Source organism: Phoxinus phoxinus (genome assembly GCF_949152265.1).
Source record: "Phoxinus phoxinus genome assembly, chromosome: 7".
NCBI classification, from domain to species: domain Eukaryota; kingdom Metazoa; phylum Chordata; class Actinopteri; order Cypriniformes; family Leuciscidae; genus Phoxinus; species Phoxinus phoxinus.
In genome coordinates, this window is record NC_136882.1 from 959,647 (window position 1) to 981,408 (window position 21,762).

Consider the following 21,762-nt stretch of genomic DNA (forward strand, 5'->3'; position numbering starts at 1 on the left):
TCCTAAATACTTTTACTGAGTTGCATACTCAAGAACGGTATTACCAAAAAAATAAAAAAACCTTTCACCTTTCCTGAAGTGCATAATTTGCGTTTTAGCTTGACCTATAACAAGTCTCCATCTACAGCACCAATTTTGTAAAACATGTAAAATTGTCTGTAGATCCTCTTCATTTTCAGCCAGAAACGCTACATCATCAACACAGAGCAGAATGCCAACAATGACACTGTCTAGGCGCACCCATAAGTTTAGATGTTTAATTTTAAGAGCCAAATCATTTATAAACAGAGAGAACAGACTTGGGGACAAAATATCCCTGTTTTACACCAAAGGGAATACGAAAGCACTCAGTCTGCTCATCATTCACCTGAACACATCCCACACAGTCTGCATACAGGGACTTTAATGCCCAATAAAACTTCCCATCAACCCCTGCCTGGAGAAGCTTCAAACTTAACAAATCCCTATCCACCCAGTCAAAAGCCTTTTTAAAGTCCATAAAACAAACAAAAGTGGGTTTGTTTTCAGTTAGTCTAGTTCTAACAATTGTTGAGATGATATAAATATGATCAATACATGCCCTGTGTTTTCGGAATCCATTTTTGTTCATCTACTAGATACTCTGTTGTCTCCAAAAAAATATTGAATCTAGCATTTAACCCTCTGGGGACTAAGGTGTTTTTGGGGCCCTTGGGATGTTTTGAAATGCCCTGACATTTGTGCTTTTTTCAGTTATTTATAAACATGTTAATGGCAAAGGTGTAAATTCACTCTATATAGCACAAACGGGGCTACCATAATATGTGAGCAACATGTATGTACATGTTTGTATTTTTAAGAGAATAATGTTTATGCGTGGTTATTGAAAAAAATAAAAATGAAAGTTGCTGAAATAGACCACAAAACGCATACTAAATATGTGTTCCGGAGACTTTTGACTAATGGATGTTGTCGCTTCGAGTTCTGGCTTCAAGATGATGTGAAAAACCTCCTGCCTAATCGTTCACATAAAACAATACATTGATTTAAACTTTGTAAGACCGTTTTTTTGTAAGACCGAGGATTATGCAGGAGTGGTAATGGCCCATCAATATTAATGAGATTCAGACCCGGGGTGTGACAGACACTCCCCCAATGGCCCATCATGAGGCAAGCCTAAACAAAGAGCTTTGAATCTTTTTTGTTTTTCAATCTGTTTTATTGTAATTCCTCTATGTGGAGGAACTAAATAGATTCATCAAGAGAGCTAGTAAATTCAATTTAAGAGGAACTGAAGTCTTTCAGAAACCAGAGTTTAGAACAAAATTAAAGGAAAGATGTGTCTCAATACAAGGTGTCAGTCTGTGGAACAATCTAAATAGTGAAATTAAAACTTCAACATCGTTTTTTGTTTTTAAGAAGAGTGTAAAAGCATTACTAATAGAAAAATATAATGCATCAATTTAGCAGGAAATGTGATATTTGATTTATGTCTTTGTATATGTCTTTGTAAGCGCACCTCTTTGGAATTGTAATTTAACTTATGTTGATAAGGGGCAGATATTATAAGTTTATCTTCTTTCTGCTCCTTTTCATTTCTTTTTCAAAAGAATGAAATAAAAATATAAATGAAAATGAAAAATGAAAAAATGAACTAAATGTTCAACTGAAGACACAAGTGAACATTACATGCCTGGCATTTGGTGTGTCCTTCTTTTTACCAAGCTGTCCTTTGCAAAGCACACAAATCTTGCGACCAACTGTGCAAAAAGGAATATTTCGCAAAACTGCAATGGAAACAGTTTTTGCGCATTTACAGTCACCTGACTTAGAAGACGCGGTGTGTTTGGGATCCGTGTACGCAAATAATAATAATAATTATTATTTTATTATAACATTTATTAGGCTACATATTTAGAGACGCTTTTATCCAAAAAAGGAACAAAGCAATTCGTCAAATGTCATTCATAATACGGGTTAGACTGCATGGCACGGAGCCGCGGACGAGAACACTTGCATTTTCCTATCAACAGTGGAAACAACTTAAAATACTCTTATCATTTCTGGTCATACAGAAAATAATAATACATTATTCGCATCTACTTGTATTTGTGTAAACTCACAATAACAAGAAAGCGTTGTGCTTTTGTAAAATAAAATAAAACAATCAGGCGCGCTTTCATGATCTGGAGCGCGAGAACAGAAACTAAATACAGCCTATGTAGGCTAAAGCTTGAAATGTCCACTTTAAAACGAACAAATTCGAATCGAAAGCTAATACATTCTGATTATGAAATGTGTATGAAAGGAGCATTTCTCTCTAAAAGCGCATCTGCTTAACAGCGGAGATGGAGATGTTTTAGCCGACTTAGAAAACAATAGTTTATTAATAATATTAATGGCTCTTCTCATTCAGCACTGCGGGAAAAATATCAATTCCAGGTTCTAATTTGGCCTTAGAAAACCAGTAAAATCGACATGTTTTCCATATTAATTTGTGAAAATATCTGTAAAATATCTGTAATAATAGTGGGTAAATGTGTACTTACTCTTTCTGATTTCTGAAGCGCACTCCGAGTTGCAGGCGGAGGTAGTGATGAAGCTCCATTCATTTAAAAAAAGTTGAAGAATATTGTATCGTGCCATCTTCCCAACGCGCAGGTGACTGAATGATGAAACTTAAAGCATTTGCTTGGGGGCGTTTCCCTGTTTTGCATAGATGGCTTAACACATTATCTTGTGAATAGCGCGCTCCGTCAGTAGGCGTGAACGAATTAAAGTCAATGAGCTCGTAATGAGCTCGACTGGAATCGCTCTCTTTTCATACAGATTACAGAAACTGAGAATATTTGTTTTTTATATAAATTACTTCATTTGAAAGAAGCGATCTCAAGCTTTATGCCCGTGGGTATGTTTGCCTGTTTGACTGCAGTTTCGCGGAGTTACAGATCATTTTCGAACGCGTTTCAAATTGGAGTTCATTGACAGAGAGAGTGCAGAACTCGCATCATGTTAATTTTTCTTTATTTGGCAAAAAGCAAAACACTTTATTTTTATTGTGAGTATACAGAAAAAAATAGAAACTGAACAGGATCGATTGATGTATAACACGAAAATGAAAAATCAAAATTAACAGAGCATTTTGAGTTTATTTTTCATTGCTAAAAAAAAACACGAGCAAAACGCGCGGGCGCGTTCTTTGTCCCCAGAGGGTTAAAATACTAGAGTAGATTTTATAAACAGTACTTAGGAGACTGATTCCTCTGTAGTTAAGAGGTATACAGGGTCATCTTCCAATGATTTAGGAATAGGTTTAATGATTGATTTATACCATGTAGAAGGAACAATACAGTTGTCAAAACAGAATATAAATAAACCTATATGCCCATATGCCTAAGATGTGAGGATTTTAACATCTTATTTGGAATTTCCTCCACTCCCATAGCCTTCCTCAGCTTGGCCTTATTGAGAGCATCGCTCACTTCTTCCATGGTAATATCAAAATTCAGAAAATATTTGTTATCACCCATAATTAATTCAAGATTTTATTTTACTTGAACTGAGAGAACACTAAAAGCAGGGTCAAAATCTTCATTATTAGTCAGACCTGAATATAAATTTGAAAAATCCAGTTCCCATTTTTTAACCAGGTCCACTGCACCATTTTCCATGACAACTTCCATAGGAAATGGTCTTAATTCTATATGGACCCAACTTTTTTTTTTAGATTAATTTATTAATCTCTTTCCAGAATTGTTGTGGACTACTTTTTTGTAAATGCTCAAATTTTAATGCTTGACCCCTATTGAACCTTTTATAAAATGCTCAAATTTTAATGCTTGACCCCTATTGAACCTTCTTTTATAAAATCTTACATATTTACCAAAAAGTGACTGCTTCTGCTTATAATTTTCCCTCAGATCTTGTTTATTTGGAGGCGCTTTACACTTAAGAAACTCTCTCTCTGCTACTGTTCGCTCATTCCATAACTTTTGAAGATGGACATTCCAAAAAGGCTTTATACCCCGTTTAAAATGTTTTTTTACTGGATATGCTATTTTTACATGAGTTTATTTCCCTTCTAATAAACCTGCAAAAATCCTCATACCATTTATCAACATCCTCCTGAGTATTGTGACACAGCCCTAGCTTATTTTCTAACCCTTGCACTGCCATTTGGCAGCTAGTAGATGTTAAAAATGTCTCAGGGAATGGTCCATGTCTCCTTCTAGAGCTGAACTCTTTAGGACAGTGGCCCTCCAGGGTCAGATTTGAGGAACCCTGGAGTAAAGTGAGCAGCACAAACAGAGGTGTTTAACCCTCTGGAGTCTAAGGTGTTTTTGGGGTCCTTGAGATGTTTTGACATGACCTGATATTTGTATTTTTTTCAGTTGCTTATAAACATATTAATGGCAAAGGTGTAATTACACTCTATTTAGCACGAACATGGCTATCATAATATGTGAGCAACATGCATGTACATGTTTGTATTTTTGAGAGAATATTATTTATGCGTGGTTATTCAAAAAACTAAAACTTGAATTGTCTGATATAAGACCACAAACGACAAACTTCACATATTCCCACAATACTTTTGACTAATGGATATTGTCGGCTAAAGTGTTTACTTTAAAATGATCTGAAAATCATCCGGGCTAATCGTTCACATTAAACAATAGATTGATTTAAATTTTGTAAGACACTTTTTGTTTGGAAAGGCAATATGCAGGGGGGCGTGAATGATCCAACAAGGTCATGAATAATGTCCTCATTCACACCTGAAGACAAAGAAGACCTGCTAATGCTGCATACTAATGAGCCTTAGGTGTAACTGAGCCACAAGATGCAAAGACAACACACACACACACACACACACACACACACACACACACACACACACACACACACACACACACACACACACACACACACATATATATATATATATATATATATATATATATATATATATATATATATATATATATATATATATATACATACATACACACACACACACACACACATATATATATATACACATACACACACATAGGCCTACATATATTACTACAGAATTGGTTCAGAGTTGGAAACATCTTGAAAAAAAGTGTATTTTTCCACAAACTGTGTAGGCCTATGCTTGCAAATTGTATAATATCCAAGGTAAACATTTCTAGTAATTGTGCAGTTAATTCTCATTCATATTTTCAGAAAGTTTTGGATGTAGGCTATCCTCTCCCCAAATTTGTCACTAATAAAACACAAAAATAATTTAAAGACAAGGCTTATATTGATATTTTAAGATTTTGTTTGCACCTTGTAAATTAGGTTTTGATGTGGCAGTAAAAACTTTATAATATATCCAAAACGAAATGTTGTCTTTCATATTTAGTCTGTAACATATTGTATTTTATAGGCTAATATATATTAGGGCATACATGTTAATTTGCAGTTTAATATGTTGCTTATCCAAAGACATTTTATTTCAACGTATTCAGTCGATTTTTACTCATCTCAGTAGGCAATATAGATAGTTTCAGTCACACACAGACATGCGCGAGCTGTAGTAGCTAAACAACAACATGCGTCTGTGCCGTTCATTCATTCAAACACAGAAACGCGATTCACATTTAAACAGTCTTTTGTGGTTTACAGACACCAGTTCATATCGCGATTAGAACAAAGCACTTACTGATGATCTGCAGCTGGATCCGTTGTTAGGCTACTCCAGCACGTTTGAGGTAAAATTTCCAGGATTATCACGATATTATTATTCCTCACAGCGAGTGTGTTATCCAGCTGTTGTGGGCGTTGACTGGTTTGCATGTGTTGCTTCAGATAATCTGCGTCTGAATACCGCGCGCTCTCAATGGCCGTGTCACATTAGCGGAGTAATGAGCTTGCCAGAACCATAATGAGAACGGCTGATCTCTCGCTCTTTATATATAGATTGCATAAACAGAGAATATTTCTTTTAGTTTTAAATTAGATAATTTAAAACTACACACTTAAAGGATTATAGAGATATATAGCTCATGTCTGAGTGAATAGTATTCGCTGAGTTTTGTTTAAGTTTAGAGACGTGCTTCAGAAAAAAAGTTCACGGAGACGGAGAGGCAGAAAGCACTCCCTGTTTACTTTCTTTATTTTACAAAAGCACAATGTTTTATTTCGATTGTAAGTGGACACATAAAAAAGTAGACATTTAACAGCTTATTTTTTCATATTTCTTAAGGCTGTATGACCAAAACTGACGGAGTATTTTAGGTCTATTTTGCTGCTATGTAAAAAAAAAACGAGCAAAACGCGCCCGCGCGTTTGCCGACCTCAGGGGGTTAACATACCTTGTCCATGTCCTCTGGACTGGCCTGATAAATCTTTGTCAGGTATTTCCTGAACTGCAGGAGGAAGTTGGTGAACCTGCCCTGCATCTCCTTCATCCCGTTTCCCGCCTCCTCCGACAGCCTCTGATAGATCTGACCATCAACACACATCCACAACCTCATCAGGTCAGGGTCATTCACAGACCGATATTAACCACTTCTGAAGCTGAACCAGTGTGACTGTCGTCCAGAGAAAGCACGGTTACCTTAGCAAGATGCCAGTTAGACGAGATGCTGTTGAGCTTCTCCAGCTTTGCGATGGCGTCGTCGGTGTTGCCCTCGATGTCAAGCAGTGTGGCAGAGCTGATGGCGGCCTCTTCCTCATATACTCGCACTTGAGAAGGCTGAAGACAAAGAGACCATTAGAGACAAACCACCATATGAGACAGAAGCAGGAAGATAATACATACCTGTATGTCTCTACTGTGAAAGTGCATGAACATCGGCTCCAGAGGTTCAGGAATGCTGCGCTTGTTTCGGATTTTCTCAAGCAAGGGCAGCACAACTTTCCAGTAGTGCACACTGCGGCCTGCATAGTCCTTCTGGTCATAGTAAGAGTTCACCCGTACCCCCTGTCAAACACACGTCGACATCAGGACACAACTCAGTCTGTACTAGTACTCACACACTGACGAAGTCATCAAAACTACGAACAAAGCATGGGAATCATGTGCTGATCAAATACATGAAAATGCTAATTCATCCAGCTCTGCTCATTCCCTCGACCGACTGCGTGAGCTGCTTCCTGGTGTTTACAGACATACTATCTCAGAAACAATGTGCACTTTATTACTGAGAGAGAGCATAATAACTAATAATAATAATAATAATGTTTATTTTATATAGCACCTTTCTCAAACCCAAGGGCGCTTTACATAGTAGGAAGGCAAGGAAACACAACAACAAACAACCAAAACAATACAACAAAGACAAGTTATCTGTATGAAGCTATGATTTTGGTGTGGAGAAATAATCATTAAACAAAAAGGTCTTGAGATGTGCTTTAAAGAAGGGAAGAGAAGGACATTCAAGAAGAGGTTGTGGGAGGCGGTTCCAGAGTTTGGGGCCCAAGGCACTGAAGGACCTGCCACCCAGGGTGGAAAGTGAGCGGGGGATAGCCAGGAGATTTTGGTCAGAGGATCTGAGTGAGCGGGAAGGAGTGTAAGGGGTCAGCAGGTTGCGGATGTAGGGGGGAGCAAGGTTGTGGAGGGCTTTGAAGGTGAGTAGTAGTACTTTGTATTTGATCCGGGACGGAACTGGTAGCCAGTGGAGTTGGTGGAGAATGGGGGTGATGTGTGCTGATTGTCTGGTGTGAGTGAGGAGCCTGGCAGCCGAGTTTTGAATATATTGTAGCCTTTGAAGTGATTTAGCCGGGAGACCAAGGAAAAGTGAGTTGCAGTAGACGGGACATAATGAAGGAGTTAATCAAAGTCTGTGCATCACAAACAGAGAGGAAGGGTTGGAGGTGAGCAATGTTACGGAGGTGAAAGAAGGCAGTCTTAGTGAGTGATTTGATATGAGGATCAAAGCTAAGGGTGGAGTCAAGCAGAATGCCAAGGTTTTTAACAACAGGGGTAGATTGGACAGGTGAACCATTAATGCTGAGAGTGAGACTGGGAGATTTGGAGAGGATGCTTTTAGGGCCAATCAGCAGAATTTCGGTTTTATCTGTATTAAGTTTGAGAAAATTGTTTTGCATCCATAATTTTAAGTCAGAGAGGCAGTCAGTGAGGGAGCATGGTGGAGGGTTAGAGGGAGAGGGAGTGGTAACATAGAGTTGGATGTCATCTGCATAACAGTGGAAGTTAAGACCGTGGCTGCTTATGGCAAGCCAATAGAGAGGATGTATATAAGATAGAGGAGGGGTCCAAGTACAGAACCCTGGGGGACCAAGTACAGAACCTTGGGGGACACCACGAGTGACAGGGGACTTGGAAGACTGATGTGGACCAAGTGTTACAAACTGCTTTCTGTTGGAGAGGTATGACTGGAACCAGTTGAGGGCTGTGCCAGAAACACCAATAGCAGACAGACGGGCTATTAGAACATTGTGGTTGATGGTATCGAAAGCAGCACTAAGGTCAAGGAGGATGAGAATGTTAAGTGAACCAGAGTCAGCAGACAGGAGGAGGTCGTTAACTATGCGTAGAAGTATGTACTGTGACATGAACGGAAGCCAGATTGAAAAGGCTCATACAGGTCATGGTGATTAAGAAAGGTGTGTAGTTGTGAGGCCACCACTCTTTTCAGTACATTGGCCAGGAAGGGGAGGTTGGAGATAGGGCAGTAGTTTAGTAGTGAAGTTGGGTCGCAGTCCGTTTTTTTGAGAATGGGTGTGACTGCAGCAGTCTTGAGGGCAGCAGGCACAACACCAGAGTTGAGGCAGGTGTTTACAATCAATGCAATGGGTTCAGATAAGGATGTGATGCAGGCTTTAAGTAGAGGGGTGGGGGCAGGGTCAAGCTGACACGATGAGGAGTTAGACTTATTAATAATGTCGGTGATAGTGAGGGAGTCTATAGCGGTGAAATGGGAGAGCTGAGGGCCCAGAGAGGGGGAAGAAGAAAAGAGAGAGATAGCATTGGGGTTGAAGCAGTGGTAAATTTGGCATGGCACTGCTCAGGGGTCTTAGGACAGGCAGTGACAGGGGGTTTGAGGAGTTTGTCCAAGGTCCTGAACAGGGTTTTAGGCCTGGACTTGGAGGAGGTTATGAGTGATGAGTAATAGTTTGAGCGGGCAGCATTGAGGACATCCCTATATGTCTGAGTATGTTCGGTGTAAAGCATGAAATGAATTGTAAGGCCAGTTTTCTTATATATCCGTTCAAGACGCCGGCCAGCGGCCTTAAGTTGCCTGAGCTCAGGGGTGAACCAGGGGCATGTACGGTTTGCTGGTACAAGCCTAGTCCTGACAGGGGCTAAGCTATCAAGCAGGCTGGTCAGGGTGCCATGGGTACATAGCAACCAAGTCATCCGCGGACGAGAGCTCATCAAGGTCAAACAGTGGCGAGGCCTGTATAGAGGCAGAAAACATGCTGTGGTCTATTGACCTAATGTTACGACATGTGATAGTTGTTTTCTCTGAGGAGGGAGGAGGAGTTATCATGTGAAAATGGCATTCAATGAGCTTATGGTCAGAGACACCAGAGATGGAACCAGAGACAGAGATGTCATTTAGACCCGAAGAGCAGAGCAGATCCAAAGTGTGGCCATGAGTGTGAGTAAACTCTGAGGTGTAAGAACAATTTGTATCCACATGAATGTTAAAATCCCCTAACATAATCACAGCAGAACAAAGAGATGAAATAACAGTGAGAAGTTGATTCAATTCAGACAGAAAATTTACAGATGGTTTAGGGGGGCGGTAGATTAACTGGCCTAATCAGAGGCATATTTACACATGCAAGACGTCAGGTAAGAACAGAGGCGGGTTATGAAGTGTTCAGAGTATGACAGTGAACTCGCTTTCCTATCACAACTTTAATTACTTTTTTTCAGAGAGAATGCGTGCATATTTTAAAATAAAATATTTTTTGCAAATAGTTTCAATGGATTATTTTACAATAAATTATTTAGCCGTTTTGTTACTTTTTCTATATTCCCTGTAAGGGACACTGGGTGGAGTGTGCGTTTACTTGGTATATAGGCAACCAGAGAGCAAGATAGGCCAGGTGTAATGAATGAGGGAAGCAGACAATTTTTGACCATGTCAAGATCATGTAAGGACATGCAAACTGGTGTATTACAATGTGTTGGAGCATCAGAACTGAGACAAATAAAATAGATAAATGCAGTACTGGACTGGAAGAGTCATGTTTGGAGTCAAACGTCAGATAGCCCTACAAGCACCTCTACGCTTTTAAATCCATTATTTCCTAAATGAAAACAACAGTTATCCCCCTAAAACACTCATCAGACCGGCCCATAATTCCTGGCTCAGAATGATCATCATGAGGACAGCTGTGGGCAGACGTACCACGTCAGTGAGATGCTGAGCCCAGTGGATGAGCAGCGCCGGCTGAAGGCCGTGTTTCTCTCCAGCGCGCAGCGTGCCGAGGCCGTGCTGAACCAGCATCCGCAGTTTAGCCGACGCCCCCAACCTGTCACACACACACCAGAAAACACTCAGACACAAAGCCGTGCGTCAGCCTCACACTCACAGCAGAGCAGTCACTCACAGCGCTCTCTTGTGGATCAGGCGGTAGACGGCGTCCCACCACTCGCGCTGCTTGGCGGAGGACAGGAGCCTGATGATGTGCAGAGGCAAACACCGGGGCTGATGCGGCGAGGAGCACGAGGCCATCCGTGCCGTCTCCTGCAGCTGTGTCTGACTGCTGAACACAACGCCGCACAAGAACACCTGCAACAACACATATACACAGCTGAGGTGCTTCATCAGGTCCACTGAGATCCTGCTACTTCCAGTCCTTTATGACAGTATGACAGCCAAGACTTTAATCCCAAACGTGCTGTGCTTATGGACTACAGCCTTCAGAAATACATTTGATTTCTTAAATTTATCAATAGGCCTACATCAATCTTGTGAAAATGCCATCAGCCAAACTGTAGAGCCAAACAGCATGTTAGGAAGAGCTTTACAGCATTCTACAATCACAGGCATTAAATTACTGCATTAACTAAAACAGCATTTTAGAGGCTACATCACCTATAACAGCACCTAAAACAATCATCAGACATGAATGAATACCTGCATTATGCTAAAAAAATATATTTTTTCAGAGATTGTGCATGTGCAAATGTGGGTGAATGTTTCCCCCGTGCCTCATTGAGGATGAGAAGAGGGGTGGACGCACCTCCAGGTCGATCAGACAGATGGACTCGGGTGAGTTGGTGTCTAGTTTGGAGGTCTCGAGCGTGAGGCGAGGGAAGAGCTGCTTGAGCCAGCGCTGCAGGCTGACACTCTGCTCCATCAGCGCCCACTGCAGGCCGAGCCACGCCAGGTGCTGAAGATCGCCCGCGTGCAGCAGCACCGCACCTGTGTGAACACACGAACACACACCCCGCCGTCAGCACTAGCGCTGTAATGGATCGCAGTTCTGTACGGATTAGGTCCCACGTTTCGCCAGGCATATGACCCGTGGATTATTGCAAAGTTAAACCATCATAGAACAAAAGTTTATCATTTACGTGTGTTTGTAAATCTTGTCAATATAAACATTCAAGCGTAAGGAGACGCGAAAGAGAACTTAATTAGGCACTCGCGCGCTGTAATCTGCGCACACACCCGAGAGAGGCGCAAACACAGAATCCAGTTCTCTTTCGCATCTCCTTGCACTAGAATAGACTCGCATTCTCTCAAAATACCGCCTCGGCGAGCATCCTCAAACACAGTCGGTCTTAAGTTAAAGTTAACATAAGAGAAAGAAATTCGGATGTGTATCATTATATTGGACACGTGCATTCGGTCTTAAAAGGTTTAGTTCACCCAAAAATGAAAATTCTGTGATCAGTTACTTACCCTCCTGTCGTTCTAAACCAATACAATTTTCGTTCATTTTTGATACACAAATTAAGATGTTTTATATTAAATCTGAGAAATCCGAAGCTCAAACGTGCTGCGTAACACAAGAACGAACCTCATTGGTTCTCGCTGAAGCTCAAACGTGCTGTGTAACACTAGAATGAATCTCATTGGTTCTTGCTGAAGCTCAAACGTGCTGCGTAACACTAGAATGAATCTCATTGGTTCTTGCTGAAGCTCAAACGTGCTGCGTAACACTAGAATGAATCTCATTGGTTCTTGCTGAAGCTCAAACGTGCTGCGTAACACGAGAATGAATCTCATTGGTTCTTGCCGAAGCTCAAACGTGCTGCGTAACATGAGAATGAATCTCATTGGTTCTCGCTGAAGCTCAAACGTGCTGCGTAACATGAGAATGAATCTCATTGGTTCTTGCCGAAGCTCAAACGTGCTGCGTAACATGAGAATGAATCTCATTGGTTCTCGCTGAAGCTCAAACGTGCTGCGTAACAAGAACGAACCTCATTGGTTCTTGCCGAAGCTCAAACGTGCTGTGTAACACGAGAATTAATCTCATTGGTTCTTGCTGAAGCTCAAACGTGCTGCGTAACACGAGAATGATCCTCATTGGTTCTTGAGAAGCTCAAACGTGCTGCGTAACACGAGAATGATCCTCATTTGGAACGACATGAGGGTGAGTAAATGACGACAATTTTCATTTTTGGGTGAACTAACCCTTTAAAGTGACAGCAGCCTATAAATACCTGCTGCTGTCTTTATCTCCCCCCTTTTTTGCTGATCTGAAAAATTATCTGATCTGTGACTCAAAAACCATAAAATTATGTGCACTGAGTTTTGTGATTGGTTGAAGCACTCGACCCGACTGGATCTAGAGTGTGTCTGACACTCACCGCTGTCCCACTTGGCCAGATCGTCAGTGCTGGGCGTGTGTGCGCTGACCATGTGCATCTCGTCGTTGTAGATGAAGGAGAGCTGGTCGTGCGCCTGTGAGCCGAAGAGCATGTCGAACAGAAGACTCGGCCCGTTCCGGTTCCCGAACGCCTCCACCACCTCCTTCAGCAGCTGCTCCACTTCCCGGCTCAGGTTCAACAGCATGTGACCCGCCTGACTCTGGCGGTCCGAGGCCAGCAGCTCCAAAGGCTCATGGGACGCCTGCTCACTCTTCAAACTCTTGGCTTTGGGTCTCGGAGCCTGAGGAAAACATGGGTATAACACTGTACAGTGGCCGTTCCAAGTTAATTTTTCAAGCTGACTAACAAGTTTTTGGACAATTAATGGCTTTTCTGAGGTAAATATAACATTACATGACATCTTTCTCAAGCTGTTTTATTAACTGATTGATGGATTATATAAGACTTAGATAAGACATGATTGATAGATGAGACATGATTGATTGAAAGGGTCCGGTTCAGTTTTGCAGGTGCAACAATCCCAACCATCACTGAGAAGCCTGTCAAGAGCTTAGGCAAGGGGTTTGACAGCACCCTGAGGGACTCCGCATCAATCCAGAGCTGGACAGACGGCTCAAGTCAGTGGACCGGTCTAGATTGCCAGGGAAGTTTAAAGCTTGGCTAAACTAGCATGGCATACTTCCCAGGATCCTGTGGCCATTACTCGTCTATGAAGTGCCAATCTCGACTGTGGAAACCTTAGAGAGGAAGGTCAGCAGCCACCTCAGAAGATGGCGGGGGCTTCCGAAAAGTCTAAGCAACGAACTGCAACTGCCGCTCAAGTCCTTGGAAGAGGAGTTCAAGGTAACGAGAGCTAGGGAAGTGTTGCTACACAGAGACTCAAGTGGCAACGGCTGGGATTGAAGTGAGGACTGGTCGGAAATGGAAGGCTGAGGAAGCTGTTCGACAAGCAGAGGCAAGATTACACCACAAAAGGCTGGTGGGGGTTGTAACAAGAGGTAGGGCTGGACTGGGTTCCTTTTCAAATCCCCACATAGACACCATCAAAGGGAAGGAAGAGCGTCTAGGAGGAGGTGAGAGCAGTGGTCGAGGAGGAGAGAACCTGCAGGACAGTAGGAATGAGGCAACAGGGTACTTGGATACGATGGGAGAGTGCGATCGAGAGGAAGGTGACATGGGCGGAGCTGTGGAAGGCAGAGCCACAGCGGATCAAGTTTATCATCCAGGCGGTATACGATGTGCTTCCCAGCCCATCACAACTTGACATATAGGGCAATGTGGAGTCACCAGCATGCCCACTGTGCTCCAAGCATGGAACCCAAGAGCACATTCTGAGTTGCTGCTCAAAGGCACTGGGGGAGAGAAGATGGAGGCAGGACCAGGTGGTGAAGGCCATCGCTGAAGCCATTGCTATAGGAGTCGAGTGGGCCAAGCGCTCCCGCCCCTCCAAGCAAGCCATCACCTTCGTTAGAGCTGGAGAGAAGCTAAAACCAGCCGCAAAAACATCTGCAGGCATCCTGACCACAGCGTGGGACTGGCAGCTATTAGTGGACTTGGAGCAGCAACTCAAGTTCCCCAACCACGTTGTGACCACCACCTTAAGACCAGAAGTCGTTCTTTTATCTGATTCCACCAAACAAGTAGTTCTGTTGGAGCTTACAGTCCCTTGGGAAGACCGCCTGGAAGAGGCCTTTGAGAGGAAGCTCGCCATGTACAAGGGACTGGTCAGCGAGTGTTGACAAGCCGGATGGAGAGCAAGGTGTCTCCCAACAGAGGTAGGATGCCAGGGTCTTTGTAGCCCAATCCCTGTCCAGAGTCTTCAGTCTGATGGCATTGATGGAGTGAGGAGAAGAAGAGCCATCCGCAATACCACTGAAGCGGCAGAGAAAGCCTCAAGATGACTATGGCTCAAGAGAGGAGATCCATGGGGGCAGTGTAGCTAGATTTGCCAACTGGACACAAGCTGGGGTCTGATCAGCCACAGCTGGGTCACCTGGATGAGGGTGTATGATGTTGAAAGACCCGAAACACCCAATGATTCCAGGAACATCACTGAAGATGTGTCCAGTAGCATCAGTAGATGTATTTGCACAGCCATTTCAGTAAGTTGTTCTGTCTCTTTCAACATTCCTTATGATGTTCGTTCATGTTTATTTGCTGCTGTAACTAGTAGAAAAGAGGAAGAGATGATGGTTTCATCTGTAACCACACACTAAAGAGCGCTAAACCGGTATTTATTGTTTGAATTTCGTAATGGACAGAATTTGATAGAGGATACTTTGTTTCATATCAGAAGTAACAAAGCTTATTGCAATTTATTGGATGTGAAGTGATACAAAGCTTTGTTCATTCATCATCTGATCTGATTCTTGGTATTTATGAATCCATATCGGTTCTTCAAAATGAGAATTGGTTGAAATCAAGAAATCAATATTTTTCCCCCTGCCCTAGAGTAAGTGCACATCATACCTGATAGGCCACGAGATAACAGAGCGCGGCTAAATCCTGCACGGCCCTCCACGGCTGCGCCCCGTCCTGCGCCGTCTTCAGCAGCAGCGTCCCGGCGCACAGGTACAGCTGAGCCCTCGTCTCCGTGAACACCTCCGACAGCTCGTCCAGAGTGTTCCTGGCCGTGTTCTTCAGAGACTGCATCGCACGGTCCAAGCTGCAGCACAAACATGCCGTGAACATTTCATGAACACGTGAACCTGAAGTCTGCTGACTGAAGCACTGGCGTTATCTAGCAGGCTAACATTGAAGAAAAGACATCTATGAGTCTGGGTGAAAACTGCCACCATCATTTACCAGCCAAAGTGGCTTTATGAACTTATTACTGTCAATTAAACACCTGATTAATTAGTTGTAACTAAGAAAGAAAATTAAGGAAAATATTTTCTTTATGACATATAGAACCTGTTGAGCAAAAACCCAAAAGACTAGTAGTGATAGTGCAGGCAAGCGTCACTGTTTCTGCTACAAACTATAGTGATGTTCTGAAGTGAATCAAGTTTATTTAATGATAAATTAATCAAATTCATTTAATAATTAACACTCAGCGTTCACTACAAACATTTACATTGCCCTCAAGGCAGTTTTATATCAACTTTTAATGATATGTTAAAATATAAACATTTAAACTTGGCTGTCAGAACTGTCTGGTTACTGACATTGTTCTAAATATCTTCCTTTGTGTTCAGCAGAGGAAAGAAATTCATACAGGTTTGAAACAACATGAGGGTGAGTAAATGATGACAGAATTTTCATTTTAAAGTTTAATATAAGAAAGTCCTTTAAGTAAAAATATAATAAATATAAATTACAGCAACACCTCCTCCTTTGCGTATCAGACGAGGTTCATGTTTATAACCGTAATCTTGTGGGGTGGACTCATTTAAAGTAATGTAATCGTTTGGTTTTAGCCAGGTTTCTGTCAAACACAAATAAAAGTAATCTGTAATCATCCAAGGTGGTGTTGAGGCATTTGGAAACTCTGCTTTTTCTTGTGTGGCCGCTCGTCAGTGGAATATGTTACCCACAGAGTTGATAAAAAGCACAAGTCCTTACATGTTTACACGCCAGGCAAAGAAATGGCTTTTATTAAATCAATTTTGTCCCCACATGTGACCAGATATATGTATGTGTGTATGTAAGTGTGTGTTCTAAGGTCTGTATATGAAAGGTGTGAAAATTTCCTTTTGGACATTTTTATTTGGACATTTTATTTGTTTTTCATGTATCTTAGCTTAACATCAGCCTGCCCAGGGACTACGGGTGAAAATTAGCTCTTGAGCTAAAACCCGGTACAATGCATCTCTCCCTTTGAGGTTAATGTTTATTGTACGCTGTCCCTGTTTTTTCTAAATAAAAAAAATAAAAAAAATAAAAAAAAAATAAAAAAATAAAAAAAGGAGAGATTCCCTGATATGATTGTAAAGCGCTTTGGGTGTACAGTAGTACATGTGAAAGCACCATATAAATGCCTCAATTCATTCAACATGCAATTTTCACTGGTTTCAAAGCACACCACGCTGGATATAACCTGCCATGGTGACATACCCTCGAATAATAAACTCCTGCGATCCAACTGCCAGCACATCACACAGAACGACTTAACTTGACCAGTTAATGGTAATTTCAAATAAGCATTTCTGTTCAGAACGTTTAAAATTGATCTAGTTGTTGTTTGTTCCTGTTACAATTTCATTTGTTGTTGTTTGTTCCTGTTACAATTTCGTTAGTTTCCATTTTTTTGTTTTTGTTTCTTGAACCGGTTCGGAGCCCTGTGTAGTAGTGAATATATTTAACCCTAACTCCTCTCTAAAGTTATTTTTCGAGCAGACTATGTGTTTATGGTCATTGAATGGCTTTTCTGTTACAGTTACAGAAGTTACCAGTGTGATTACTGAAAGCATGTGAAATGTTCTTCTCATGTATTCTCTAATGTCTGTATTTGATATCTGAACGCAGTAACAGTGCTTGCTTATTTAGCTTCCAGAGATGAAATATGGACTCGGTTTGTTTGAGAAAAGTCTTCAACGTGTTAAAACATATATCTGTTCTTATAGCTCACCATGACAGCTATAGGTCACAGGGGTCATTGGAACCAATAGTTTAAGTGAACATTTCTTAGTTAAAGTCTTTACTTTACTGTGTTAGTTTAAAGTGTCCTCTCACTGAGAGAAAGAACGTGTCATATGGATGTTTTGAGAAAACTCTCCTGTTTATTGTTAAAGCCCGACCAAATCCGACCTTGAAGAAGCTGTGTGTGTGTGTGGTAGTATTCTTGGTTACAGGTTAAGGAACCACTAGCATTATTGGAGATTGACTGAGTTGTTGTTCTGGACATGCTGGCGCCGGAAGGTCACGACGTGCCTAACTTCAGGGTCCGAGTACCAGCCGCATAATCAATGGAGATATGCTTCCGTCTATCTGTATATATATGGACAATTACTATGTTTATCTATTTCTTAGCCAATCAGAATCCTTCAACCTGAAGTGATGACGTAGCGTAGACCTTGGTGAAGGGAATAACTGTTGATCTTTGTAACTGTAAATGGAGTCTACGAACTCCTGTGAGTCTTGAAGCTGAACTTCTGCTGATGAAACTGCAAACTATCTTCAGTTTAATATAATTCTGACTCTTGTCTTAAATTGACTGCACTTCTTCATTAATCATATCTGGTCCTTTGGTCTTAACTGTATTATCCCCTTACAGTGGCATTATTGTTCTCCAGCTGTTTTATTGACGCCTTTGACGTGGTTGAAACACTGATTGACTGATTACATGAGACATGATTAATTTCAGCAAGTGCTGTGTTCGTGTCAGACAGGCTGGTGTTGGCGTACCTCCAGAGAGCATCAGCGCTCTCCTCGCAGCTCTTCTCCTTCAGTGTCAGGCGGACGCGGCTGCACAGCGCCAGCAGCAGATCCTTGTGGAACATGCGCGACGCCTGCTCGTTCGACGCCACGCTCGGCCGGCAGAGATGCTCCTGAAACACAGAAGACTCTCTCGATATCACCAACTTCCCCGGATCTGCTCAAACCTTTCATGGTCACATCCAAACATACAGAACGTAGAACATCCTTCTCCGTCGCAGAAGAGCATGTGCTGACACTAGAGCTGCACGATTACAGCGTCAAAAGATTTAAAGATTTAAAATAGACTACAACACCTTTTGAAAGTAACTTGATGCTTCAAATAAAGACTTTACCAAAAAATCATTTTGTTTTAAAAGATTTAAATCTTGTGGATTTGATGAATGAAGGGAATAAAAGAGCAAATTGTCAAGCTCTGGGTAAACTCTCCCAAAAAGCAGCCGATGTAAGCGTCAGCTTGTCTAAGATAAGAGATGATAGGATCACTGACCTGAAGAGTGCTGACCAGAAGCTCGTACCACTCCAGACGGTCCCTCAGAAGCCCGGTCTTCTCCACCTCCAGACAGTGCTTCACCGCCTCCTCGTGCCGGCCGTCTGCGCCGTACAGACGCACCAGCCGGACATTGATGTAGCAGTCGTCGGGCCGCAGCTTGAGCTCAGACTGAAGCAGCTCGTACAGCTGGATGGAGCCGTTCTGTCCTCGAGTGCTCAGAAGCTTCTCCTGCATCAGAGAGAGAGGGTGAACTCAGGGGACAGATGGGATGGGGATGTGGATGTGGATGGGATGGGAATGGGGATGTGATGGGGATGTGATGGGGATGAGATGGGGAGTGATGTGATGGGGATGGGATGGGATGGGATGTGATGAGATGTGATGGGATGGGGATGTGATGGGGATGGGGATGTGGATGTGGATGGGGATGGGGATGGGGATGGGGATGGGGATGGGATGGGATGGGGTGTGATGAGATGTGATGGGATGGGGATGTGATGGGGATGGGGATGTGGATGTGGATGTGGATGTGGATGGGGATGGGGATGTGGATGTGGATGGGGATGGGGATGGGGATGGGGATGGGATGGGATGGGATGGGATGGGATGTGATGAGATGGGATGTGATTGGGATGTGAAGGGGATGGGATGGGATGGGATGGGGATGGGATGGGGATGGGGATGGGGATGGGATGTAATGGGGATGTGATGGGGATGTGATGGGGATGGGATGGGGATGTGATGGGGATGTGATGGGGATGGGATGGGGATGGGATGGGATGGGATGGGATGGGGATGGGGATGTGATGGGGATGTGATGGGGATGGGATGGGGATGTGATGGGGATGTGATGGGGATGTGATGGGGATGGGGATGGGGAGGGATGGGATGTGATGGGGATGGGGATGGGGATGTGATGGGGATGTGATGGGGATGTGATGGGGATGGGATGGGGATGTGATGGGGATGTGATGGGGATGTGATGGGGATGGGATGGGATGGGATGGGGATGGGATGGGATGGGATGGGATGTGATGGGGATGGGGATGGGATGGGGATGGGATGTGATGGGATGGGGATGTGATGGGATGGGGATGGGGATGGGATGTGATTGGGATGTGATGGGGATGGGAATGGGATGTAATGGGGATGTGATGGGGATGTGATGGGGATGTGATGGGGATATGATGGGGATGTGATGGGGATGTGATGGAGATGGGGATGTGATGGGGATGGGATGGGGATGGGGATGGGGATGGGGATGGGGAGTGATTAGGGATGTGATGGGGATGTGATGGGGATGTGATGGGGATGGGATGGGGATGTGATGGGGATGGGGATGTGATGGGATGGGATGTGATGGGGATGGGGATGGGGAGTGATTAGGGATGGGGAGTGATTAGGGATGTGATGGGGATGTGATGGGGATGGGATGGGGATGTGATGGGGATGGGGATGGGATGGGATGGGATGGGATGGGATGGGGATGGGATGGGATGGGATGGGGATGGGGATGGGGATGGGGATGGGGAGTGATTAGGGATGTGATGGGGATGTGATGGGGATGTGATGGGGATGGGATGGGATGGGATGGGATGGGATGTGATGGGGATGGGGATGGGGAGTGATTAGGGATGTGATGGGGATGGGATGGGGATGGGGATGGGATGGGGATGTGATGGGGATGGGATGGGGATGGGATGGGATGGGGATGGGATGTGATGGGGATGGGGATGGGATGTGATGGGGATGGGGATGTGATGGGGATGGGATGGGATGGGGATGGGGATGGGGATGGGATGGGATGGGGATGGGGATGTGATGGGGATGGGGATGGGGATGGGGATGGGGATGGGGATGTGATGGGGATGTGATGGGGATGTGATGGGGATGGGGATGGGGATGAGATGGGGATGGGATGTGATGGGGATGGGATGAGATGGGGATGTGATGGGGATGTGATGGGGATGGGATGGGGATGGGATGGGGATGGGATGGGAATGGGATGTGATGGGGATGGGATGGGATGGGATGTGATTGTGATTGTGATTGTGATTGGGATGGGGATGGGGATGGGGATGTGATGTGTGCACTGACCCTCAGGTTGAAGACGTTGGGATGTCCCGGCAGCAGCTTAGCAGCTTTCTCCACCCAGAACTCGGCCCGGTTGTCAGGCTCCGGTTTCCCGCACAGCAGCTCCGCCAGCTTCAGAACCAGGTCTGACTGAGCCGGATTCAGATCCACTGAGCGCTGGAGTTCAGAAACAAACATCAGCATTACATGCTTAAACTTTAAGTGCATTAGAAGTTCAACAATACAACGACCTTGGAAACAAAGGGCAAAGAGAAATCCTGCTTCACCTGGACTAACTGTGTAATAACTGAATGCGAGGAGAGAGAAACTGATAAACCAACACGGTCATGATCAACAAACTTCCATTTCTGTACAACAGGTCTCAACAGGTGTTTTGTAAGCGCTTCAAAATAGAGCTGTTTTACTCAAGACAGAGTTACCAAAGTTGAGCATAACTGATGTTTATCGTATACGCAGATTGATATCTATAAGTTGTTGTTTTTTCTTACTATTATTCACTTATTAAAAGGTAATAACAGCTTGAGCTGATGAGCCAGAGCAGGTTTGGACTGGCAGCTGATGTACAGATAGAGTTCACTGCATTCACTCGTTGTGAAGGCGCTGAAAACACCGGATCATGAGCTGATCGCGTATTAGTGAACACAGAGTGGCGCTTCACTCTGAAACATGCAGCAACACACACTATATCACTGAGTATCAACACACAGACTGCAGTGTGTCAGAGAGAGAGAGGAAACGCAGGAGTTACCCGTGTATCGACACTGCGGAAACATTTCAGATCATTTTGCATGCATGTATATTTTTCCAGCATTATTATTGTTAAACTCCAAAGCTGAAGTGTGTATTCAAAGACCACTGCCATAGAGAAACATGTCAGAGTAAAGGAAGGATCCGAACCTTGTAGCATCCCACAGCTCTGTCCGTTTCCCCGTCCCGTTCGAACAGCTGCCCGAGGAACTTGTGCGCTTTAGCATCCTTCGGCTGAACAGTCAAATACTCCGACACATGCCTATGATCCAAT

General features: G+C 43.4%; 1 protein-coding gene across 5 annotated transcripts in view; it reads right to left on the bottom strand.

Moving 5' to 3' along the window:
- Positions 1-21,762, bottom strand: part of LOC307001475 (E3 SUMO-protein ligase RanBP2-like) — a 57,100-nt gene that overhangs the window by 24,290 nt on the left and 11,048 nt on the right. For 4 of the 5 annotated variants that reach the window (XM_079617993.1, XM_079617991.1, XM_079617992.1 and 1 more), the window contains exons 3-14: positions 21,639-21,750; positions 20,745-20,897; positions 18,645-18,875; positions 18,125-18,267; positions 15,248-15,443; positions 12,758-13,058; positions 11,179-11,360; positions 10,543-10,724; positions 10,341-10,464; positions 6,776-6,937; positions 6,572-6,709; positions 6,327-6,458 (exon numbers count right to left, since the gene is read on the bottom strand). In XM_079617993.1, the coding sequence (XP_079474119.1) occupies positions 6,327-6,458; positions 6,572-6,709; positions 6,776-6,937; positions 10,341-10,464; positions 10,543-10,724; positions 11,179-11,360; positions 12,758-13,058; positions 15,248-15,443; positions 18,125-18,267; positions 18,645-18,875; positions 20,745-20,897; positions 21,639-21,750 (2,056 nt within the window). The remainder of the gene's footprint in view (positions 1-6,326; positions 6,459-6,571; positions 6,710-6,775; positions 6,938-10,340; positions 10,465-10,542; positions 10,725-11,178; positions 11,361-12,757; positions 13,059-15,247; positions 15,444-18,124; positions 18,268-18,644; positions 18,876-20,744; positions 20,898-21,638; positions 21,751-21,762) is intronic. The other variant, XM_079617994.1, reaches the window with a different exon arrangement.